Below are 25,950 nucleotides of genomic sequence, written 5' to 3' on the forward strand. Positions count from 1 at the left end.
GAGAGAGAGAGAGAGAGAGAGAGAGAGAGAGAGAGAGAGAGAGAGAGAGAGAGAGAGAGAGAGAGAGAGAGAGAGAGAGAGAGATGTGTTCATGTTCAAGTAATTAAAGGTTTTTTTTGTCATCAACTCAACAAGTTGGAAAAATATAGATTGCATTTTGAAGAATAGTTGTTGCATACTATATTCAAGTAATTCAATACCACATTTGTAGGGCCAAGTCAATGTGTAAGAACAACTTATACAAGACTAGTAAACATTGGCCAATGAGACAAGTAATATTGCTATTTAGATCAGTAAGAACAACTTACACAAGAGTAGCTAACTTTGGTCAATGAGACAAGGAGACATGTAATATTGGTATGTAGATGTAAGAAATAGACAAAATGATACCATGAAAATTGATTACACTAGTTACAGTCTTGAGTCATTTTGGCCCCAAAAACAGGGCCATGGAAAAATTATGAAGAGAGACCAACTATTAAATACCAAAGCTTCCCCTCGACGACAACATGTAATTCAATTAATTACTTACTTTAGTCGACCTTTGAGTTAAGTTAAATTAAGCATAAACAAGATGTAATTGAATATGTAAACTTTTAGTATTTGGTTAGAATATACTATCAAAAGTTCATGAAGGGTATGGTGGGATTCGAAAGGCATAAAAGAGGCTAACAAAGAAAACGACAGCATGCGTTTGAGAGAGAGAGAGAGAGAGAGTGTGTGTGTGTGCATGCGTGTATGCTACGACTTTCTCCAAGTTTTATAAAAATTTGTTTAACTTTATAGAGCTTGGATCATTGTACAAAGTGTGATGTGAGCTTGAATCAAATTCTAGGGCTTCAATTATAGCTTTAATTCATAGAGATAGATGAAGGTGACATATTTAGAAGAAAAACCATGCAAGAAAATATAAATTTAAAGTCTCCAAGGGCAATTTGTTATCGTGTTCTGCATGTGTGTAAGTGTGTTCAATGTGCAAAGCACGTTATTTTAATATTTTGTGAGCAAAGGGAAGCACTTGTGTGTCCCTTAACTTGTCAAAATGCAAAGGGAGAGAGGTGATAACAGGACTGCTTCCCTCTGGTCACAATGATGCTAATCACGTGAAGCCCAATTTGAAAGCCTAGAGGCCTTCAGGTGTTGCCGGAGGGAGCCAATCACCTTCATTCACATTATATATACGCTACCATACACACTAGTATGGTGACTGGTGTGGCAAGTGGCATCTAGTGCGTCAAAGGGTTTTGAGTTTTGTGAAATGTTGACTGTACCGCTGCTGATCCTTACGTGGCACACTTCAGGACAAGTTGAAATGTGCCGCATCTCCTGTGTGCCGAGTGTATTCCGCAGTCGCCAAGTGGGAATATAACTGCTGGCTGCGAAAGGTGGCAGTTTACGCTTCTCTCCGGCAGGGAGTCCGTCTGTCTCTGTCTGCTTGTCTGTCTGTCTGTACTTCTCTCTCTCTCTCTCGCTCTCTCTTAAATCCATCTTTCGAACCTGCGCATCCGCATCTCCACGCCTCCAAACCCTAGAGCTGGTCTCTGCTCCGCCATGTTGTTGCAAACGCTCCGCCGATCGCGCCGCAGACTGCCATGGAACAGCCTCGGGCTTCCCCTTCTCCTTTCGAATTCGTGGCCTTCTGCGCATTCGGGAAGCCGCTTGCGCCCTTCCATCTTCCCACCCCGGCGGGCAGTGCACACCAATGGCGTCTATGTGCACCACACAACCGGCCTTCCCAGTCAAGGCTCCATTGCTGTCACGATTGGCCTTTTCGATGCTTTGCAGAAATCGAAACCGGGCTTAGGCTTCTTCAGCCCCATTGATGTCACGACAGGCGGACGCAGCAGGGCCAAAGTCATCAAGGAAGCCTTTAAACTTCCAGGGGACTTGCAGGCTATGACCGGCGTCACACAGGACCGAGCATTTGAGCTCATCGAACTTGACAAGATGGATGATCTTATTGAAGAGGTGTTCATAGGTAAACATCTTTGCTAGGAAGGGATTCTTTCTTCTTTACCAGGTTACCGCTAGTTCTGAAAAGTACATATTCTGTAGAATAGTTGGTTCTAGAATCTATTCATTAAACCTTCCGGTATAAGTATGTTTGTTTGGGAGGCTGTTTCTAAGCAATTTCTTTTTTCCATAAGGATTCCGGTAGTAGTCTCTGTGCAAATGGTCGGGTCTCGGTTAAAAATTTCCGGTCCCTTCGGGAGGTTTGCAGTTGCCTAGAACACGATTCAAATAATCACTTTGCATGCGATTTGCAGCTTACGATGCATACAAAGCCAATCACGACTTTGTGGTGGTAGAAGGCACAAGCTTGAAAAGAGGAGGGGATGATGCCACACTTTTCAACTCTAGGCTTGCTTCAACCTTAGGTCTGCCAGTGATCATGGTTACAAATACCAGGAAAGTAACTGGTGTGGGAGAGAGAAAGATTGTAATGTGGGATAAGCTTGAATGGGAGAGAGACATAGCCCTTAGTGCCAAAGTGAGTGACTCAGTTATGAAAAGGAACTTTGCTGATGTGCTTGGATTAATAGTTCACCGACTTCCAGCAACAAAACGAGGTGAGATGTCTCTACAGAAGCATTTCCAAGAGCTGAAAATTCCATACTTGGGAGCGATACCAGAAGATGGAGTTCTGAAGTCCATTAAGGCAGGATCCCAAATCACATACTTAATTTCACAGATAGGCATTGCTATGTCAGTAAGGCTGAATTTCTCTATTACATAAGGCTTTAAATCCTTAAGCAGAATGCACGCCTATACCCTTTCAGGGCTATGCAAAGTAACTGCTTGTACTCTTGAATTTCAGGTTGATGATATTGTGGTGGCATTAGGGGCAGATATTTTGTATGGTACTCATGGTGCTATGCCATATGCAAAGGAGTCCAGCCAGTTTGTTACTGCAACACCACAACTATCAGATTTTCTATTACAATTAAAACGTCTAAAGGAAGTAACAGAAAGTGTAGTTGTAATCTTAGATGCAGGGCGGCCTGATATATTGCTTGGCTTGGTTGAGGTGCACCAATGTGAATCTTACCCTAATGTGACAGCAATTGTTGTTGCTGGTGGTAAACCGTTGCCAAAAGAGGTGGAGCTTTTAATAAAAGTATGGACCATCCTTTTTATTTGTGCAAATTTTAAAATCAGCACGAAAGCTTTAAAATCCAAATTTGATATGGCTCTCTGAATGTTTCATAAGTATTTCAATGATTGTTGCAGGTTTTAAATCTGTGTTCAATTCTTTTCAGAGGAAGACTAGGGAATAGTTGTATCTTCTAGCGTTCGCTGAATACAAAGTTTATTTTTTTCTTTCTCTAAAGAAATCCTGTTCTTGATTATCATAAGGGCTCATCGCACTTGTACTTTGTTTGGGCAAGTTTTCAGTTCACAAGTGCTGCGAAGACAGCCTTATTTAGTAATACATATAACAGATAAGAATCTAATAACAAGAAAAAGAAATATGATAAAGAAGAATGACAAGGAGAAATGAGAGAAATTGAGAAAGAATCACCAGATAGTACAAAAGATCACAATGGTCTGTGTGATAAGGAGAAATGAGAGGAATTGAGAAAGAATCACCAGATGCTACAAAAGATACACAATGGTCCATGTGAAACAGTTGTAGAAAGAAATTCATGACATTGATGGACACTACTTTTTGGGGGGGGGGGGGGGTGCATCTCACAAGCTATGATTGTTAATTGGAAATGCAATTCAGTGATATTTTCTACATTCTAAACATAGATGGAGCATCAGTATTAAAAATATGGAAGTGTCATGAAAGCTTATGCAGTTACTGTAATGGATGGTCATACTATCTAGCAATAATGCAGTTCTCACAATGAAGTTTATGCAGTTAAATCTGTCTGATCTGATTCATTCCAAGTTTCAACTACCAGGTCTTTTTTTTTCTTTTTTAGTGTAGTTTTTGATCATGGCTTGATCACATTTATTAAATGCAGGAAAAGCCATCTGAAAAGCTGCCCCCCATTTTACTTAGCCCTGAGACTGCTTTTGAAACTGCGGCCACGTTAGGTGACATGGAAGGAAGAATATTTTCTGAATCTACTAAAAAAATTGATCAAGCAAAGGTACTTTGCACCATATTTTTTGGGAATGTATCTGCATACTGTTGTGAAAATGTTGCACTTCATACTTGCTTGTGCAAAGAAGAGTCTAGCTGAAATAGTATTCACTACAACCTCATTCATGTAGAACATTGTGTAATGTACTTAAAATAGCAGTCCTTCCAACCTGATTCAAATAGAATATTGTACATGAGAGATGTATTGATGAAGCAACAATGTTATCATGTGGAGAAAAAGTAAATCGTTGGCCATTAGGGCCTATTTTCATGCACTCAATTCACATGCACATATATGATGTGCTTTTCAAGGCAATGGTCATCCCAAAATGGCAGATATTGTCTGCTCAATGGTATTTTTCTGTTTGATCCCATGAACAAGTTAAAATTGTGCTATCTTGCTTGTGGACACGTGTACACATGCATGCGCGCACGTGCACTCATAGAGACACATATGCATATGCACATACATTTTTATGGTGGAAATGATTGAATTATATTATATGATTGTACAAAGAAGGCGATAGTTAATGTAAACATGGCCTATGTAAAAAATATCGATAAAAGAGGTAGTACAAACCCTGATCAATATTATGGAGTCTAAGGCAGTCATACAATGATTGTTGCAAAGCTATCCTAAAGAAGGTGAAAAGACCAACAAAGGAGTCTCCAAATGCCATTTGATTTTGAGATTTCCAAATGGTCCAAAGAGCTTAGAACCTGATCAAAGTAGAGAATTGAAAAGAGCTTCTCAAAATAGGAGACAAGATCCCAAAGATCTAGAAGTTTGTGCAGAGTTTGTGGGGATGGAGTCGAGCCTATAATCTACTTGGAAAGCTATAGATTGAAGGGAAAGGCCATTAGATATGAGGGTTGTTTCCATGTGCATTGTAGTAGTGATAGATTAGACCACCAAAGAAAGCTTACTTTTCCTTGTGTTTCTCAAAATTCTCCTCCAGTAAGATTGGAATGTCACCATATGTCTAATAGTCTTAGCAAACTCACATATCATAGTGTCTCAAAATGCTGCTTCGGGCAGCCCGAAATGGGGTGAGTGTTTTGCAGGAATGGAATGCCAACATTGTTCTGACCTATCCACATGAAAGCAAATTTGCATTTATCTAAAATGTTTTGAGAGTTCTTTTCTTTGCTTGCCTCTTGCAAACCTGCATGAATTCAGGATGTTTTCGAGGTCTTCTTGTCCTCTTGTCCGTCCTCACATTTCTAGTTATCTGGACTCCCCCTTACTTGTGCCATCTCCCGTGCTTATGCACCTACTAGCTGTCCTTCTACTGAAAATGCAAATGAAGATAGCCTCTGATGATGATGATGCTTGTTGCAAGTGTGATGCCTAATGAAAGGGGAGCAGCCAAGCTGCAAAACACAAACTCAAGTTGTCTCTGATGATGACGCCTGATGATGGATGATGACGCTAGATGCAGAAGACACCTCTAGCCTACCAAACGCAAGGTGAGAGATGATGCGTGATAGGTGGAAGATGACGCTAGGTGGGTGTAGACTCCAAATGCAAGGTGTAGAAGCATAATGATGGAAGGGGAGTGCTAGTTGAGGAGGAGGGAGGCTGCCATCAAAACACAGCCTGGATGATGGTGGAGGTTGGTGCTTGGGAGCAGGAGATGATGATAGTGGAAGGAGAGGAGAGAGAGAGATGATGGTCTCATGGAAAGAAGTGAGTGTGGAATGAATGGGTGGCGCCGAATATATAGGCATAAAGTGTCTCAGAGTCTTGCCCATTGAAGTCTCTTGAGCTGACTCTCTTGGAAGGCCTTTGAAAGCCTTTTTGGGGCTGGAAACAAAAACCAAAAATGGGAATGAAGAGATTGTATGGAATGATGTGGTTTCTCAACACCCCCTCTCAGGCCCAAAAAGGAGCACAAAAGAGGAGTGAGGTGAAGAGAAGAAGATCCACCTTGTAGTATGAGAATACCACTTGCAAGGAGATGTATGAAGATAGTTAAGAGACCAGATGAGCAGTAGAACTTGAAACACAACCTTGTGTGAGAAGTCACTAGCTCCATTACACCATGTTGGAAGGAATACGAAGGCCTAGTCATAAAGTTGGCCTTGAAAATCCAAGGGCCCCGATTGAAGATAGATCCTCTAGATGTTGGGTTTCAGTGGAGATAAAACTACTTGAAAGAGAGCCAAACATTGGAAGTAAAAAAATGGTGTGGGAAGAACTTCGAGAGTAGTAGGGTCCCCCTTTGAAACCAGAGGAGTAGGGCCATTCTCTTGAGGTGTATTTGTGTTTGCAAACTTCTGGTGGAAACCAAATCTGCACAAAACCTAGCAAGCTCATTAGAAACAAATTCTTCACCCTTATCTGATCATAGTGTCAGAAATTTTTAGCCTGATCAGTTCTCCTCAAAGAGCAACCAATCCTTGAAATGGAGAACGCCTCTGACTTCAACCGCAAAAAGTAAGCCCATGTCATCCTACTATAATCATCCACAATCAGCATGAAATACAAGCTCCCCTTAAGGGATTCCATCCACATAGGTCCACATAGATCTATAGATACAAGCTCCAAGGGCACAGAAGACCGCCTCAAAGTCTTGTTGGGAATGGCACTACAATGTTGTTTTCTACGAATGCAAGATACACACGACTGTTGGCTCACCACAATGTCTAGCATACCTCGAACAAGCTGTCCCCTAGAAGCCTTCCGATGGTAATCATAATTTTGGTGGCCAAACCGAGCATGCCAAATCTTGGACTATGTCTGAGAGGTAAGAAGAAGAGAGATCAAGGCAGAAAGAGATCTTAGCTTGTAGACTCCATTCTTCTCATAACCAAAAGTAAGCACCTATCTCGATCCACGATCAAGAATCCGAAAGGAATCCTTGTCAAACTCAACCAAGAGGCTAAGGGTACAAATCTTGTTTACCAAAAGCAAGTGGTAACCCAAGCTTGGCACATAAAGCACCTCTGAAGTATGAGCACCACCTTTCCCATTTGGAATAAGCTACATATTACCCCTCCTTTGAATAGGGATAGAAGAGCTATCGCCAATGAGAATCTATCCATGCGAAGGTTGCAAATGTGCAACACTTGTTGCAAAAGGAGTAAAGTGCCAAGAGACACCACTGCAACAATCCACTCATGATGGTGTGGGGCCGTAGCATCAAAAGCCCTTGTCACATCAATGCTACAATCACCTCCAAGTGAAGGAAGGCAACTCATGAGGGAGCAACCACCGCTCTTGAATCCTTTGAAGACTTCTTCTTCTCTTTGTCCTTCTTCTCCTTGTCGGGGCAATCCTTCTTCCAACAACCTATCTTCCCACAGATGTGACAAGTGGAATCCTTCTCTTTGTTCTATCCTTTCAATTGCTCCTCCTGGTCCAAAATCATAGAAACCCTCTTTCCAACAAAGAGTCTTTGTCCGTCCTGAAGCAATTGAGGCAAAGTACAATGCACTGAATCACGGTGGTAATTGAGAAAGAAGAGTTATCGCCATGTCCTCCGAGATAATCGCCTTCCCTACGTTTTGGACCTGCATTTGCAATTGCCGCTTATTTAAAGCACGATAGTCAATGCACATACGATAGGTATTATTTTTCTTCTTTACTAACAGAACAGGTGCACCAAATGGAGAACTACTAGGTCTAATCAATCCTCTATTTAGTAATTCCTCAACTTGACGGTAGATATAGAAGGGTTGTAGACGTATCTCCTCAAGCCGTCTCTCTCCCACCAACACCTGGAAAACAAGTGTGCGGGGCAGGCTGCCAATTGGGCCTAAACAAGAGAAAAGAATGCAATAAAATAATGCAGTCAATCTGATTAAAAAGCTGCCAACTACAACATAAATGAATAAAATAATCAGCAGTTAGTCCTCCAGCTGCCACATGGCATCATCACCTACTTGACAAACTGCCCGTACCCCGTGTCTGCTGAAAATGCCCACTAACTGACAAGAATAATGAATAATGAATAATGCCCTCCAAGAGAACTGACTCGACCAATGGTAACTTGAGAAATGCTAGTCCAGGGGATGACTAATCTCTAACACACCACACTACGTGGAGATTTCCCCCACCCGTTTTCAAGTCTAGTGGTTACCACAGCCCACATCTCCTCCACAATCCACTCCATTGCGAACCCGCGACTGTTCCCCACCCTTGGCTCACCCTAAGCCACCTCCTCTCCCACCCTCTTCTACTCACATTCAAGAAGACACCTCAAGGTGCTCTCCGGCTTTTGCTCCTAAGCTCTAGATACCTACTTCCGCATGACCACTGGTACTTCCTTTGTCATCAAATACCTCGGGGTCCGTGATCCATGAGTCAGAGTCCCTCTATCTCTCAAAGGGGGATCGTCTTCCTTCACCCTCAAAGGGGACATCTCCTTTTTCTTCAGCATCGGATTGAAATGTGATTGAGGTGGCTTTCGCATTATGATGGAGTATAGACAAACACCTCAATGTCTTTGGGCCGAGGCTGTGGCTATTGTAGTCCACATCCTTAATCGATCCCACAGTTTGGCCATTGTTGGTATGACAGTCTATGAGGCGTATTTTGGATCTAAGCTTGATGTTTCTTATTTCAGGGTGTTTAGGTTTGACGCCTATGTCCCCATCTTGAAGACATAGCGTGATAAATTTGAACTGGCTTCTCGAAGATAGGTGTTTGTAGCCTACAGCTCGTAGTCCCAAGGTTACCGATTGTATGTTGCCATTAAGGGGGATGTCTACATGAGCCGAGATGTTCAGTTCGTGGAGGTTTTAGTCTCAATGGGGGGTGATGAGCACTGCGTACTTGGAGATCCAGGGGATAGTTGGGCGCCAGTGACGATTGTCCCTTAGAGTACACGTCTCATGAAGATGCTTCCTCTTTGGATGAGGACACTACTTCCCCAATGGCTTCTTGGACTTTACGACCGCCGATGGATGTTTCAGAGACATTAGCAGATGAAGAGATCTGGCCTCCTCCTCGCTGGACATGAGACCCACTCCTTTAGGGATTGAAGGAGTCCCTGAGGAGTGGCAACCGCAGGATGGGGACTGCGGTGGTCTCAGAGGAACCATGCACATGCTACCGAGCTTGTTTGTACTAACTATTGTTTGATGACGTGTGCCATATAGGATAGGGAGCCTACCTCTATGAAGGAGGCTTGCGGTCCCAGCATTGGAAGAAGGCTATGGAGTAGAAGTTGGATACTATTGAGTGGAATGACACTTGGGATCTTGTGCCTCAGCCCGATTATAGGAAAGTGATTGGTGTAAAATGGGTCTTCAAGACCAAATATCACAGTGATGGTACTCTACACAAGGCACGGCTTGTTTTGCAAAGGGCTTCGCACAACGGCTAGGGGTGGATTTCCATACACCTTTGCATCTGCAGCTCAGATGGATACCATTAGAGCCATTCTTGCCTTCGCAAGCCATAGGAGATAGTTGGTTTATTAGCTTGATGTGAAGTTTACCTTTATAAATGGTGATTTGGAGGAGATCTATGTTGAGCAGCCTATTGGTTTTTCCTCATTAGGTAGACAGGTGTACAGATTGAAGAAGGCCCTTTACAGCCTCAAACAGGCTTTGCGTGCTTGGAACGAGAAGATAGACTTGTTCCTCCAAGGGAAGTTGGGGTATCGACATTTCTCTATCTATCCCTAGTTATGTCCACACCTCAGTTGGAGGGCATGCATTGTTCGTGCTTTATGTGGATGATTTTATTTTGGTAGGTGACTATGCCCAAAAGATCAAGAAGACTAGGGTGGTGCTACACGAGGTGTTTGAGATGATGGATATTGGCCTTCTTCATTTCTTTTTAGGCCATGCAAACTTCAAGGGAGATTTTCATCTCTTAGCAACGGTATATGTAGGAGCTTTTGGCCACGTTTGAGATGAAGGGATGTAAGGCCATTTCTACTCCTATGGATCGGAACTGGAAGGCTATAATCCATGTAGCTTCTTTGGTAGTGGATGCTACCTGCTATAGGCAGTTGATTAGGTCCTTGATTTGGCTTCTTAACACTTTGGTTGATTTGTGCTTTCCTATAGGTCTATTGACTAGGTTTATGAGTGAACTCAAGATGGTACATTGGTAGGCTGCTATGAAGATTTTGTGGTTCTTGAGGGGGATCACCTGATCTTGGTATTCATTATCTAGCAGGTACTCGAGATTCCCCTTTGGTTCTTATAGGTTGGATGGATTCAGATTGGGCCGGAGATGTTGACCACCAGAGGTCAACGACATGATATTGTTTTGCTTTGGGTGCAAGTGTTATCTTGTGGAATAGCAAGAAGTAGCCCATTGTTGCTTTTTCTTCCATAAAGGTAGAGTATAGAGTACCGTCTTCTACCACATGTGAGACGGTATGGGTTCCAAGGTTACTAGGAGAGCTTGGCTGTCCTTAGATAGGTCCTACAACACTTCAATGTGACAATGCGAGCTGCATTGCTTTGACATGGAACCCTGTGTTTCATTCTAGTTCGAAGCACATTGAGATTTAGTACCATTTCATTCGGGAGAAGGTCTTGGATGAGACCATTGATTTGGTTTATTGCAAGATAGAGGATAATCTTGCAGATTTGTTTACAAAGGCACTTCCTCAACTTCTTCTACAATAGCACTCCAAACCCTTGAGCCTTACGCCACGTCAAGGATTTGAGAGGGGGTATAAGAGATTTAGTCATCCCCTAGACTAGCATTTCTCAGGTCACCATTGCTGCAATCAGTTCTCTCGGAGGGCATTATTCATTATTCATTATTCTTGTCAGTTAGTGGGCATTTTCAGCATACACAGTGTATGGGCAATTTGTTAGGTAGGTGATGATGCCATGTGGCAGCTTGAGGACTGATCACTGAGTATTTTATTCATTTATGTTGTAGTCGGCAACTTTTTGATCATGTCGGCCAGCTTTTGCTGGCCGATTGCATTCTTTTCTCCTATTTAGGCCCAATTGGCAGCCTGCTCCACACACTTGTTTTCTAGGTGTTGGTGGGAGATATGGCTCGAGGAGATACGTCTACAGCCCTTGTATAACTGCCCTCTTTATCTCAGCATTTGTTGATTGCAAATATCTGTGTTTTTCTCTCTTTTCTCTCTCCCTTTCTCTCGTGTTCATTTTCTTTCAGTCTTGTCCATATGCTTCTGCATTCGTTGCTCTTTGATATGGTGGTCTATACGAGGATTGATCGCCTCGTGAGGTCTTGGAGCCTCCAGCCACTCATGAGGACTTAGTGCACGTCAGATGCATCTTATTACCTTGAGCATAGTAAGCTGAGAGCTAATGCAAAACAATCTTGGTGGCCCAAAAAGGAGAGGTAGCACAAGGAGTGTCTTGTGGAAAATGCATATACTTCGGTGGGGTAGGGAGAGCAAATGTTGATATTGACAAGCTTCAGGGGGGTGATTGTTCTTGTTGCAATAGAAGCACCTAGTAGACTTGCCATCTATCAGTGGAGATGCCATGGTGTCGGAGTGGCAACTTGGAAAAGGGAGGGTGGGAGGGAGAAGAAGGATATCTCCTTGTGACGTAGCGGAAGTAGAGTAATAATCAAATATTGATACCGAATTTGCAACCTGTCTTTGCCTTCTTTGATGCAGAGGATCTTCGCGGCTCACTGTGCACCTTTGGCTTTGATATCATGTTAAGAAATGACTAAGCAACCAGAGACACAATAGGGTTTCTTGGGAGAAATGGAGAGTGTGTATGACAAACACTAATAAGAGAAGAGAAACTTAGATAAATAAGATGATGAAGGAATGAAATAATGAAGCGAATTCGATACAAGGGTGTCGTAGCATGAAAGATGCCTTGGAGCAAGAAGACTGTCGAAGAAGCCTTTGAGTCTGCAAACGCAGGGATGATGAGGTATCGCTTGGAGTAGGGAGACCGCTGAAGAAGCCTTTGAATCTGCAACGCAGGGATGAAGACTGATGCTTGGAGCAAGGAGACAGCCAAAGAAGCCTTAGAGTTTGCAAATGTAGGCCTGATGAGCTGATGCCAACTGTTGGATGTGATGCTAGGTGGAGGAGGATGAGTTAGAAGCTAAAAACGCAAATGAAGACGACCTTTGATGATGATGACACTAGTTAGAAGTGTGACGCCAAAAGGCAAACTCCAGCTACCTCTAATGATGACGCTTGATGATGGATGACAATGCTAGATGCAAAAGACACCTCCAAGATGCCAAACACAAGGTGAGGGATGATGCTTGATAGGTGGAAGATGATGCCAAAGTAGGTGGAAGCCAACGCGAGGTGGGTGTAGACTCAAAACACAAGGTGTAGGAGCACATAGGAATTGTCACCAAGGATGGAAGGGAAGCACTAGTTGAGGAGGAGGGAGGGTTCCACCAAAACGCAACCCAGATGATGGTGGAGGTTGGTGCGTGGTAACAAGAGATGATGATGGTGGAAGGAGAGGAGAGGGAGAGAGATGATGGTCTCATGGAAAGAAGCGAGTATGGAATGAATGGGTGGTGCCAAATATATAGACGCTAAGAGTCTCGAGTCTCTCCCACTGAAGTCTGTGGAGAGGTGCTTCGACTCTCTCGGAAGGCCTTCGAAAGTCTTTTTGGGGCTAGAAGCGGAAACTAAAAATGGGAATGAAGAAGGGAAACTATACGGAATGATATGGTTTCTCAACACAAATATAACACCCCTCTCCTTTTTTTCCCCGTGCCCACTCGTTCTCTCTTTTATGATACATACTACATGCACACATCCCATACAAAACACACTCCCTTTTTCCATAAAAATCTCTTCTCCTTCCCCTTTTCATTCATCCTATCCACCCACTTGAGCTTTACACTCTCTCTACTTGCTCGAGCTCTCTACTCCCTTAAGCTCTCTCTACTCTCTCAACTTCTCTACCCTTTCTACTTCCTCAAGCTCTCTCTACTTCCTCAATCTCTAGAGTCTCTAATCTCTAAAGCTCACTCTACTTCCTCAATATTGTGTTTTAAGTCCAAACATTGAGTATAGACTTTAAATTCTATGCATACTCTTTTTTCTATCAGATATAGCATTGGATGTACCTCTAAGATTTATTAGTTTGATTAGTATCTACTAGTATCGGATGCCATCGTACATGACAACCTAGGTTCAATTTTATAATCATTGTTTTTGCTAATGGATGCATAATTTCCTTGCTGGTTTTTTCCATTTTTAATTTCAGCCTTCTTTTGGAAGTAGTTCTTAGAAATGTGGCCTCTCTCACCACAATGCCAACATTCCTTGTAATCACTAAAATTTTATTACTTATTACAACATGCAAATTACCCTATTTGGCTTGCCCTTTCTGGAGACCGTTCTCCTCTATTTTGCTATGCATCATAACTTTTGCCACAACCACCACCTTAGCATTGATTATGATCTCTACCTATGCTAGCAGAGTAAAATACCTATTTAAAGACTTGTTCTTATGTTGAGAAGAAAAGAAATCCAAGCTAAGATTTTTCTCCTCAAGTATCAATATAGAAATCAAATGTGCAAAATTAGGGATATCATCCTTGGTATTCATTGATAGCCTAAAGCTCTTAAGCTCATCTCCAAGTCCATATGAGCATTTACACACAACATTATCATCATCAACTACTACATTGACAGATCCGAGAGTTTCTGCAATACTCTTGATTTTTAATGTTTGTCGCTATCAATATCTGTACTATTGCCATCAGTTTCCACTTGTCGCCCAACACAGTTAGCTTGCAATTACTTGTTCTACACAGTTTCTAGTTTTCTCCTCTTAGGTATCTACGTTTTTAGTCTTTCTCTCTCTTGCACTGTTGTGCTCTGGACAGACCTATCAACACCATTTCACGAGACTCGTGGACAAAGGAGGGTTAAATGGAGGACTATACATGCAATAAAGCTAAAGCTAGAGCTAGAGTTGAAGACAAATGCTACTTCATCATTCTCTTAGTCAAAGAGGGAGTTCTAGGATGAGGAGATGAAGGACGGACCCTTAGATGATGCATTGACATGTGCCACAGTGCCATCATCCATGTTCTATGACCTATCATTCTATGATGGTAGATGCACATAAGTCTTTTATTAGATGTGTGTGTGTACATCTTTCGCATGATCTTGTGGGAGTGAGACTTACTTCTTCTCACTTTTAGGTTGATCGTAACTAAGCTTATCCCTAAGAGACTTGGGTTTAGCAGAAATGCATTCCTTTGAGGTGCTTTGGTTTTTTTTCGGGGGGTGGGGAGAGAGGGGTTTGCTTGTCTTCAACCCTCGATCTTGTCTCCATTTCTGTTACGTTTCCATGGCTGTAATTTTCTGAATAATTGTCATATTCACCTTCAAATGTACGTTTCTCCTTTTTCTTGAAATATGAAGTCTAGAAAACAAGCACATCTTCAGCCCTCAATCTTATCTCCATTTCTTTTAAGTTTCCATGATTGTAATTTTCTGAATTATTGTCATATTCAACTTTAAGTGTTGGTTTTTCTCCATTTTCTTGAAATAGTATTTCTTGATACCAAGCAGATACCATAATTGTCGAGCATTCTATGTTGTTCCAGGTGCTTACCAATGGCCACGGCTCGCAAGGAGACGGGTCCTTTCATTTCATAGTACATGAGAACTGTAGACTCATAAGTGAGGTGGTAGGGTTGACCGAGTATATAGGCTGTAGCAAAGAGGATCAGCATAATAGTGCATTGTGATTTGAAGTGATAAAATTGATGGCGATAGAGCTTGCCGTGCTGAGGAAAGGTTTTAGCATACTAGAGGAGACTAGTGCTTAACTCAAGTGGGATTCGGAGTGACCCCTTCCAAGAGAAGGTTTTAGATATCTCCTTTTTTCAGTCCACAACCAAGATAGGAAAGAGGAATGATTCCTGCAGCCACTCAGCATTCAGACATGAAATTCTTGATAGATTTATAGAGGAAATTGAAGGATGAGCTTCTGTTGGCTAGGAATTGGTAAAGTCTTGACTCTTAAGAGTATTCTTGAGATGTGGAGCAGCAGAGGATATTCAACGATGTTGCATTTGGGACTATTATAAAGCCTAGGAACTGACTAGTCTTTGATGGGACCCATAGAGAGATGATAGTAACCTAGGGAGTAGTAGTTGGGTCATGGACAAAGGACCTATTTGTGGATCCAATGAGCATAGCCATTGGATTTAAAATAATTATTTAGCACCATCCCCCCTACCTCTCTCTGTGGGTATATTTGTTAACAGTAAGAATAATTAGATGTACAAGGGAATATCCAGCCAGGAATAAGGTCAATATGCATAGGTAAGAAAAAAGCCTAGTGTGTGACCTGCCAATTACCAAGGAAGAGGAACATGTTGGAGCTTGATCTTGGACAATGGAGACATGGAGAACAAATAAATTGTGAAGGAATTGCAAATAGAGTGGGAATGTGCAAGACTTATAGCCTTATTTGCACAACTCAACAGTAGATGACGAAACCCAAAGGTGGAAGAGATCCTCAAATCTTTATTATAGCAAGTTAATGGAGGCTTTTACAAGTATCAGCTCCAGGAGCCCAAGCATCAACCAACACTCTTCACTTTGATCCCTGAAAGCTGCCTCATTGTCCAATACGGGACAGCTCTTACACACTACATACTCGTCTTTGATGAAGTCTTCAGTTGTCATCTCTTGAACACTTCAGCTTGCCAGCTAGGCTTCTCTTCATTGTTCCTTGCAATAGGTACAAACAAAAAGTGAAGGAGAAGATTGTGTTTGCTGAACTTGTTCCAACCATGATGTAGATGTAGTCTTCATGATCAGCTTTTATTCCCTTTTAGAACATTGTGCAGCTGACAAACCTTTTCTGTTCGCAATGTAGCTGGCTCCCTTTGTTCGTCACTTTATTGAATGGAATGGGCCAACTTTAGTCAAGTGCCATGTCATTAAACATTGTTAAAATCACTGACCTAACATCTGCAATAGTTATCTGATCTGTTGCTGTTGACTCTGCACATGACTGCTTCTGCAGATCTGCTGCTTTAGACTTGAAATGAGAGATGAGGGAAGTCCCATCACATGTGGCACAAAAAAAACATTTGCCATGGGCAATCTTATGGTGTTGCATCATATCATCCGTAGTAAGACCTAGGCTGCTGCTGTCCCACACAAAACTTGCAATAGGGCCAAGGGTTAGTGATATTCTGCCATGAGACCCAAACTTGGCCTGCATAATTGCCCTGTTTTGTCCATTGTAGACATGTGCCTGATTGAGTGTGGGATGCCAGAGCCAAGACAAGGGGAACGATAGGCTACAGGTTGTAGGAGCAATGTCTCATATCGTTGAATATAACCATTGGGTACAAGCTGTGCCTTGTATCTATCCAATACTGGGACTTTACCTTGAAAATCCACTGGATGCTGATCATGTGCAATGTGAGGATCTATCCATCAAGCACTATGTAAGTCTAATATGCTGCACGAAACTCTGCCAGAGACTTTTGAGTCCAAGGTAACAAGCAAGAACAAGAAATCCTTCTACTTATTGCTTTTTCAAGAAATCCTGCTAATCATTGTTTCTTTTGCCACATTCAGGTGAAGGTGCAACTAAATGTTTGCCCATTTGGTAACACGAGTCATTGATGCTTTTGCACTACAGCCAATACAAGATGAATGGTAGTCATGTAGGTTGCAGGAGCAAATGCCTTTGTGTAGTGTATGCCCTCTTGTTGAACATAACTGTTGGTCACAAGTTGGGTCTTGTACCTATCTGCAGAGTTGTGGTGTTGCACCTATCCAAAACTGAATCTTTACCTTGAAGATACAATTAATGCAAATCATTTGGCAATGTGAGGGTCTACTCAATAAGCACCATGTACATCACCACACAAATCTAATAGACTGTACCAACTCTTCTAGAGACTTCTGAGTTCAAGGCATTAAATACAAATGTTGGGAATTGTGATAATTGTCACTCCTTGTGTCACTTTAGGCAAACATGCAGCTGAATGTTTTGGAGTTGGTTCTAGACTTGATTACTGTTGGAATGTATGGTACTAGAGGTACAGGAGCTAAAGGCATGTGTAACCAAATCCCATAGCAAAGAGAGCGGTGTGTACCCAAGCTGAAAACCTATAAAAAGATGTACTTGCTCAACCATGAATGAATCAAGTCCTTCACCATTTCATTATGGTCTCATTTTCGTTCTTCTTCTTCCCTCTTTAATCTCCTATTTTTCTTGTGCTCTACCATGTTTTCTTACATGGTATTAGAGCCTTCTTCCAAGAGGTGAGGTTGTGGGAAGCTTTTGTAGCTGCATCTCAAGGTTCAGAAGTCTAAGTATTGAAGATTCTGCTAGTCTTTGGAGTAGAGATTGAAGCTTGGTTTGCCTTGAAGGCCTTCACTACCAAGAAGAAGCGGAGGGGCAGCCATTATGAAAGAGGTATTAGGTCTATTTTGCAGGTTCTTCTCTCTATTTTCCAGCAACTAAAAAGGGGTTGCTTTAAGGGCCCTGGTTGTGGCCAAGAGCTGGGGGATTGCTTGCATCAAGCATACGGGTAGCTTGAAGGCATAAGTTGAGGGCTTACTTCCTTCAGAAGCTCAAGAGAAGCTTCCAAAAGCAAGGGGCCTGCTCTCTCTGTGAGAGAGAGAGAAAACACAGAGAAGAGGAAGAGACAAGGCGAGAGCTTAAAGCTTTGAGACTGGTCGTATGCTGTGCGAGGACGTTCCAACTAGTCGTCGGCTGCCAAGACATCTTGAAGTCCCAGCCTATTCATGCTGTTTTTGAAAACGGCGGCATTCGTTCGTCAATCTTCTCCCCTACCTTATCCTCTTAAACTCTTAAGGTTTGAAAAACTCTCTTTCACATTCACTTCCTTTTCAAACTGGTTTGACACAAAGCTCTGTATACACAAAGAATTCATAAACTGGTTCTATTGAGACCCCATTCACACGGATTACTTCAAAATATGCATCACACTCCATGCTATTATAAATTGGTCCATGCAATCACTATAAAGGGTAGTTCACACTTGTAAGCAATCGAAGGTTTATAGTGTATGTGGGTTCTCTTGACTTTTTAAATCCCCACAAAAATTGCCATCTAGAACCGAACTCATAATTAAATCCTACAAAAACTCCTTGTAACTCTCACATAAATATCTTGTTGTAACTAGAGCTAGACATTGTCGTGTGAGTCACCCATAAGACCTCTCCACTTCAAAAAAGTAAGAAATAGAAGCAGTGGAAAAATTCAACGGCAACAGTTTCCACACTTGGAAAATGAAAGACATGTATTATTTGATGAGGAAAGACCTTTGGGAGATTCTTGAAGATCCTAAAGATCCTAAAGATCTGATGTGGAAGAGGAAAAATAACAAAGTTTGTTGGGGTTTGTCTGATGATGTCGTATACCACATTTCTAGATTTCAAAGCGCAAAGGAGGCGTGGGATGAGATGGATGAGATATTCGGCTCTCAAGCAAATAACCCTAAAATCAATCTATTAATGAAAAATTTCAGGCTTGCTCTAAACCAATATGATTTCCTAACATCATTGATAAACAAATTTAAAAGCTTGAAAGCACAAATATCTTCAATAGGCAAAGATATTGAAGAAGATGAAGCCATTCTGTGCTACTCAATAGTGTGCATAAATCTAACAAAGGTTATGAGTAGGTGGTAGCAACATTAAGGAATTACTTGAAAACTCGATGCAATTGAAGTTGTTTAATATGAGTAAGAAAGTAAAATTAAGGAGAAAACCCAAGGCTCTATACAAACCTCATTCTTCTTCTTCTCTTCTTAATCTCCTATATTTCTTGTGCTCTACCATGTTTTGTAACAATTACTTCTCTTGATACCCTAGTTTTTAGGTGATGTACCTCTTAATGCTTTGTGTTTGTCTTGATTGAGAATTCCCTTGTTGTTTATATATTCATTGTTGAGTGCTTGCTTTCAAGCTTTTTGAGAATGTACTACTTGGGATTTTTGTTGCTTCATACTAATGTACTCATATTGGTTACAACATTTTTCTCTATATTTGGAAGCATAAAGCTCTTGAATACTCCAATGCACTTCTTTATTTACACACAGAGGTCAAGAAGGAAGCCCTAAATGTTATTTTAATTTTTATATCACAGATCTTGTTCAATCAGCATGTTAACATTGATCTTATAGAAGCGGGTTTGGCACAGGTAAAAGCTTAAAAGTCGCATGGATATTTGCTGTTGATGTTTCCAAAGGTGTTCAAATTTCTTTCTTATTTTCTAACTTCCCTTATAGGATAGAGCTGTGCCCATACATCCAAAAGTTTTCCAGCTAAAGATATTTTCTCGTGCAAAGAGCTCTATTCAAACTATTGTCCTTCCTGAGGTAAATTTGCTACATTCTAACTACATGAAGAGTTGTGGTTTTTCAAAATGATTGGAACCACTTGTATTTCAGGGGGATGAACCAAGAACAGTCAAAGCAGCAGGCATTCTATTAAAACAAGGTATATGCAAACTAACTATGTTAGGTGACCCCAAGAAAATTGAGGACCTTGCCAAAGAGTTCCATGTTGACCTTAGTCTTGCAAAGCTGATTGATCCTTCCAATGCTCCTGATAGAGCAAAATATGCCCAGATTCTTTTTGAAGGGCGCAAACATAAGGTTATGTTCAGGCATGTTAAGTTGTGTTGTACAACCATCTTCCTGTGGCTCTTTATCTCATTAAGATATGTTTTCAGGGCATGACATATGATGAAGCACAAAAAAAGGTTGCATGCGATGTCAATTACTTTGGGACATGCATGGTTGCTGCTGGAGATGCAGATGGTATGGTGTCTGGTGCAATCCATACTACAGCTGATACCGTACGACCTGCTTTGCAGATAATAAAAGTAAGAAATCTTAGTTGTGATTTCAATATATCAAAATGTTTGCCCGCCCCATCTCCCACAATAGAAAAAACCCAAAAGAAAAAATAAAAAACCAAAAGGACATCACAGATTCAATCTTTGTTTCAAATATCTTTTTGGTTTTACAGGTTGTTTTCTGCATTTGTTTTGTTTTTGTTTGGGTCGGTTGTGAAGCTTTGTACTGTTGACCAAGGACTACTGCATTGAATAGTAAAACTATTGATACTTCATTAATCGGTATAGTTAAATTTTACTGTTTAGATGGTTCAGAGAGCTCAAAGTGAGTCCAAGCAAAGAAAGATACATATTGATTGAGTAGAAATAAATATTTACTAACTTACAAACAGATTTGGTGCAAAGGATGCCAAGAAGCTGCAAGCAGCCAGCTGCTGTGACAACTGAGAGAGGAAAAATGCCAATCACATTTACTGTCCATATATTGAACTGTCTGCTTGAACTAAAGTAAAAATCACCCATACATGCATGCTTTCTTTCTTTATGATAGTTACTTAAATGTGTGCTACAAGACAGAACACTCTCTCAACACAACTCTTTTGGTGAACTGCTCTCAAACATTACTGTACAAGGCTGGTTATTCTCTGGTAGAGGATACTGAGAATGCAAATCACAAAGTTGAAAACACTGGTAGCTTTTTGAAAGTGGCCTGTTGATATCAAGGGTTGGCTACAGAGAACACTAGAAGAAGGTAAAAGCATCTATGGCCTTTGCAGCATAAGCACAAGTTTGAAAACATGTATAGACCCCCATAACTTTTCCATGATAGAAACTGAGCATAATCAGGCAGGTCAAGGAAATTTGTAGCACAAATTTAGGTCAGTTTAGGAACCTTTCAGCCTCAGAAATGTAGTTGCCAATGTCTAAAGTTGCTGGTTAAAAATGAGCAAGAGAAGAGGTAAAACCAAAGCATGTGAGGAACCCTCTAATAATGACAGGTGGGCTATGGGGCATGGATCTCCATAGAGAACGCCTTGAATAAGGGTTCAGGCAACTTGTTCTTCTGAAGTCAGATAAGTGTTCTGTTTCTAGTTTTGAACATGCCCAAACCCTGAATTGCATGATCAGCATACCAAGGAGCAAACTGAAGGAAACAGTAACACTACTGGCCACTAGTATATCAAGGGAGATGACTGGATATCCTCACCAGTGCCTGCCTTTATATCATTGCTGGTACTGCATATCGAGCTTCCAGTCCTTCATACAATCTTCAGAATACAGTGTAGGAACTGGCTCAAAAGGCTAGAGCGAGATTGTAATCTGCTTCCAAGTCCATCGTTACACATTTCCAAAAAATGCACTAACTATTATTTTATGACCGTATGAGAATCAAGAGGGCTAGTCCATCAAGGGAGATGACTGGATATCCTCACTGGTGCTGCCTATATATCCTTGCTGGTGCTGCAGATCAAACTTCCAGCCCTTCAGACGATCTTCAGAATACAGCATAGGAACTGGCTCAAAAGGCTAGGGTAGGGTTTTAATTCTAAGGACATCTTTGTGCATTCCCAAAATGTATATCTAATGACCATGAGAGAACCAACTCCTTGTGATCAGCTATATCCTGGATGAGGGCTGTTTGCCCACAAGTTAGGTTTACAAAGCAAAAACTAGGGCTGGGGTAGGCAAGGTTGGATTGTTGAAAGGGTATTAACCTTAAAGGTAAAGCTTTCTGATAGAATGAAAGGGTTACAGAGGCTGCATATTGGTCTGAGAATGGTGTGAGGGGTGTTGAGCCCTTGTGTGAAGCATCATGCATGCGCACAGTAAAACAAGCTTGCTTGTGACACACATACAAAAGCTCATGATAGCAAAGTAGTATTTTGATTAAACAAATGTGTATCAATGTGGCTTTAGGCTGTGGTTGTCACCAGAGTGACGAATGAACTTAATGATCTATTAAACTTTAGGAAGATTTTTAGTTAAAATGAACTTTAATTGCGGTATGTGTAGCTCTCGATTTGGTGAGCATTGCACAAGCAATGAAGGATTTAACATTGGGCTTACAGTGGACAAGTGTATAGGCTATGTGGTATGAGAAGGTAAAAGTGACAAGGTGCTATGTTGAACTTTCATTAAATTGAAAGCTTGTACCTTAGAATTTAGTTACATTAAAAGTTTCACCCAATGAGTAGCTCACTTAGGGCACTTGAGTTATAAAGTAGGCCCCGAGCTTAAGTTTGGTCCAGTGAGCAGTTCACTCATGATTAATGGCTAAGTTATTAATTAAACCTTAATAAAAAACGAGATCACTAATCCAAGTGTCTCTTGTTGTCATAGATGACTAGTAATCCTTTAAACCAAATTTTTTCTTGGTTTACTTGGGGATTGGCTTTCAATTGTTCAATTGTGTTCCTTGAGTGATAAATTCAGCCCTAAATGTTTATTGGCTGAATGGCCATTGGAATCTCTTGAAATTGACTCAAATTCAGTGACTGAAATTTAAGTCTCTAGGCCTTCAATTTTTTAGTATGCTTCCTGAGGTGACTGTCAAGTCTTAATTTTTGTTGTAAATTAGAATTTACATCAGAGTTTCACCAAAATCTCCACCTCCTCCAATGGCTGAATTTTCTAGAAATTATTGAGGAAGGATGAGAAATGGTTGGAGGATGATAAAGAATGTTGTAGAGAGAAATTTCAAAGTTTTATTACAAGAATCTCTTCAAATTAGTTGTTGCCTTGTTCCAAAGGGCATTTGCTATTGTCACTTACTACATGGGAGCCCAAAATGGGTTGTCTCCAGCCCAAAATGCTGTCGTTAGCTGTCAAGCAGCCTTTTGAGGTTGTTCCCTATTGCCGTGATCTCTTGTAGGTAGGTCGCTAATTCTTGGAGAGTCCTTTTGGTTGGAAATGACCTGTCAACTATTGTAGTAGCAATGACAACCTCCTCTCTCTCTCTCTCTCTCTCTCTCTCTCTCTCTCTCTCTCTCAACTTGCACAAGGTTGGAATGATCCTCTGTTAGTCGCCCATAGCGTCTGTGCAACTTGCATGGGTAACTTTTGCTAAGTGGCAACCTTCCAAATCCAATTACTAGCATTTCTTGTATTGTTAAGTTAATTATTAAAATATTAATTTTGAATTAATTAAATAATTATTTATGGCTCAAAAAAATCCGATTAGCCAACAATTAAATTGGCCAGGTCAATATATCACCCAAGTAATTCGAAGCACTCATTAGCTTCAAAATTGCTAATAATTAATTAATTAATGTCAATTTGTAGTATCACCATTGACAGTTATGGCTAATCTAGTGTTCTAGGCCAAATTCTCATACTAGCTACCACCTAGTATTATCAGATATAACTTATTACAACATTTGCCTTTGGCACCAATTGATATCTTGGGGTCAGTCCCACATTGTGAAATTACTAACTTACACTTCACATGTGCAGGTCACATTTTCACATTTGATTAACTCTTCAATCAAATGCTAAGCAAAGCATCAAATTTTCATGTTTTTTTTATGTTCCTTGCAATCATCCTCGATTGCGTTGCAATATACAAAGCAAAGTGCACTGCATTGGTATTTCTCAAAAGGCATACTAGTCAAAACAATATTGATTGCTATTGCTCAACCATACTAATGCAAAACACTTGCTGAAAATTTTATAGCCAGAAAAACCCATAACATAATACTTAAAAAGAACCCAAAACTTTGCCACAAACCCATAGAATGCATCTCTCATTAGCATATCTCAACTATTTTAGCCAAATAAGCATAGCAAAGCTGAAATTGAGCATAAAGCATGGTTGAACTTTCAATGGCATTCATAAAACACAATGCTTTCTACAAAGCCAAGTGAAGACCACTAACCACAATTGATGATTATCTATTGAAAGCTAGCAACAATTGATAATCAATCTGTGATGATCATAAATTGATGCATATTGATGTAAATGTATAGTTTTAGAGCTATTGTGAAAACCATACTAATATACATATCAAAGTGTAGTGACTAGTACATTGAATAGTGACCTCATGGTAGACAAACTGTCAGCACAGTACCTTGGATGTGTGCTGAAGACATCCAAGATCCACTCTACATGAGAGTTGTCCATCATGGGAGAAGTGAAAGTGCTACCTCCCCCTTGAGCATCAAGGAATGCTGTGGACTCTTTCGATACTAAACCTAATTGAGCCCGATCCAAAGTCAGCTCTAACTGAAAGGCTTGGACGTAAAGCTCTGTAACAACCGAGGACGGTCTGCTGAGTCATTCTCTTCCATCTACTTAGCATTCATCTTCTAGAAGCTTTACCTTTGAGCTTAGATATCAATATCTCATCCAACTCCTCAACCTCTAGTCGAATTTTACTAAATATATTCTTAGGAATATCACCATGAAAAGACAATGTATATCCCCAAGTGTGAGGTAATTTCACCCTATAAGCAACATCATTGATCCTCTCACACTTGGAAGGGCCATAATATCTTGTACTCAGCTTTGGATACAACCTCTCTCTACCTTTCATATTTTCTAGCCTTGCCTTTTGAAAGGGTAGCAACACATAATCACCCTTTGCAAATTACAAAGCATGTCTATGGAGATTAGATGTCTTCTTTTGCTTTTTTGAAGACCTTTGAAGAGTATACTTAACCTTTGCATAGGCTGCATTTATGTTTTCCACATACCAATCAGCCTCAAAGATCTTGTTCTTTGTGTGCAAAATAGAGGGTACTTTCTTGCCACTTCCCACAACCTTAGATGGAGCTTTGCTAGTAGAACTATGCATTGTGTTATTGTATGTAAACTCTACCCAAGGAAAATATTGCTTCCATTGTGACTTACACTTAGATACATAGCATCTCAAGAGGTCATGAATTGTACAATTTGCCGGTTTTGATTGACTATTTCTTCATGCATGGAAGGACGAAGAAAATGTCAACGTGGTACGCATGTTTTCAAACAGCCCCTTCCAAAACAAACTGGTCATTTGAGAGTTTTAACCATTGATGATTGACTTTGGCATGCCATGATACTTAAATACTCGTTGCAAAGATAAGTATGCCATATGATCAACCTTTATCTTCTTCCTCATAGGAATGAAATTGGCTTGCTTGTTAAAGCTGTAAACATAGTCGATAACATATGTTTCATACTTCCATACGTGTACGGGTATGAAAGTATAATTAAAGTATGATTCAGACCCTTGGGTTGAATCATACGTTGTCCTAATTTTTGCTTTAAAAACTAGAAATATGTAAGAATGATAAGTTGAACCTTGGTAGGAATTGTGAATATTTCAACAAAGCTTGCACTCTAAAAAACAAGTATAAAAGACAATGAAATTTGACAAGGGAACTGTATGAATTTTGAGAGAGTGTAGGCTATAGAGCAATTAGAACTACAGCACGAGAGAGAGAGAGAGAGAGAGAGAGAGAGAGAGAGAGAGAGAGAGAGAGAGAGAGCATTCAACAATGAGCACACTACAATATGCATGGGTTGAGCACATGCTACCCTGTTTTTGCACATGCCGATCACACTGCCCTAAATCTGAATTTTTGCAAATGCCGCCCTGGTTCTGCGCAGTGCACAGGTTGACGATTGATCTTGCTGGTTGCACATGAACAAGTTGAGGCGCATAGGCTGCACACGCGGGAATCTATAAGGGAAAATATTGAGGCTGCAGCAAAAAATGTCACCAAGCAAAAAGCAACAATTTTGACAAGTTGGGAGCGATTTTATTAAAACCCAAAAAATGGATAGGTATGAAATGGCTTTTCATACGTCTTCATATAAGATGTTTGCAAACGTTTGGTATGCTGAATCATGCTCGTTTGAATCCAACTATGGCTGCAAATAGTGGTCCATATCCCATCATTCCTTGTAGGTGTCCCAGAAACCTCAAAGATTAAGTCCATAGCAATGCTTTGCCAAAGCCTATCAGGAATAGGGAAGGGTTGTAATAAACCTAACATATTTTGTCATACTTCAATTTATATTGTACAATGCATGCCTTGACAAACTGCTCAATGTCGTGTCTCAAAGAAGGCCAATAAAAGAAATGCTCCATTGCTTTAACTGTAGCATCAAT

At 40.8% G+C, this 25,950-nt stretch overlaps 1 protein-coding gene across 1 annotated transcript in view; it reads left to right on the forward strand.

Annotated features, from left to right (window-relative positions):
* Positions 1–1,311: 1,311 nt before the first annotated feature.
* LOC148037179 (uncharacterized) overlaps positions 1,312–25,950 on the forward strand; it is a 31,417-nt gene continuing 6,778 nt past the window's right edge. Inside the window, exons 1-8 of the mRNA XM_087676101.1 lie at positions 1,312–1,978; positions 2,268–2,659; positions 2,819–3,118; positions 3,975–4,103; positions 19,142–19,195; positions 19,284–19,373; positions 19,446–19,652; positions 19,730–19,882. Coding sequence (XP_087532227.1) covers positions 1,552–1,978; positions 2,268–2,659; positions 2,819–3,118; positions 3,975–4,103; positions 19,142–19,195; positions 19,284–19,373; positions 19,446–19,652; positions 19,730–19,882 — 1,752 coding nt within the window. The 5' untranslated portion in view covers positions 1,312–1,551. The remainder of the gene's footprint in view (positions 1,979–2,267; positions 2,660–2,818; positions 3,119–3,974; positions 4,104–19,141; positions 19,196–19,283; positions 19,374–19,445; positions 19,653–19,729; positions 19,883–25,950) is intronic.

This window comes from Lygodium microphyllum, chromosome 4, assembly GCF_053477565.2.
Source record: "Lygodium microphyllum isolate KBCC chromosome 4, Lygodium_microphyllum_v1.1.10, whole genome shotgun sequence".
Lineage (NCBI taxonomy): Eukaryota > Viridiplantae > Streptophyta > Polypodiopsida > Schizaeales > Lygodiaceae > Lygodium > Lygodium microphyllum.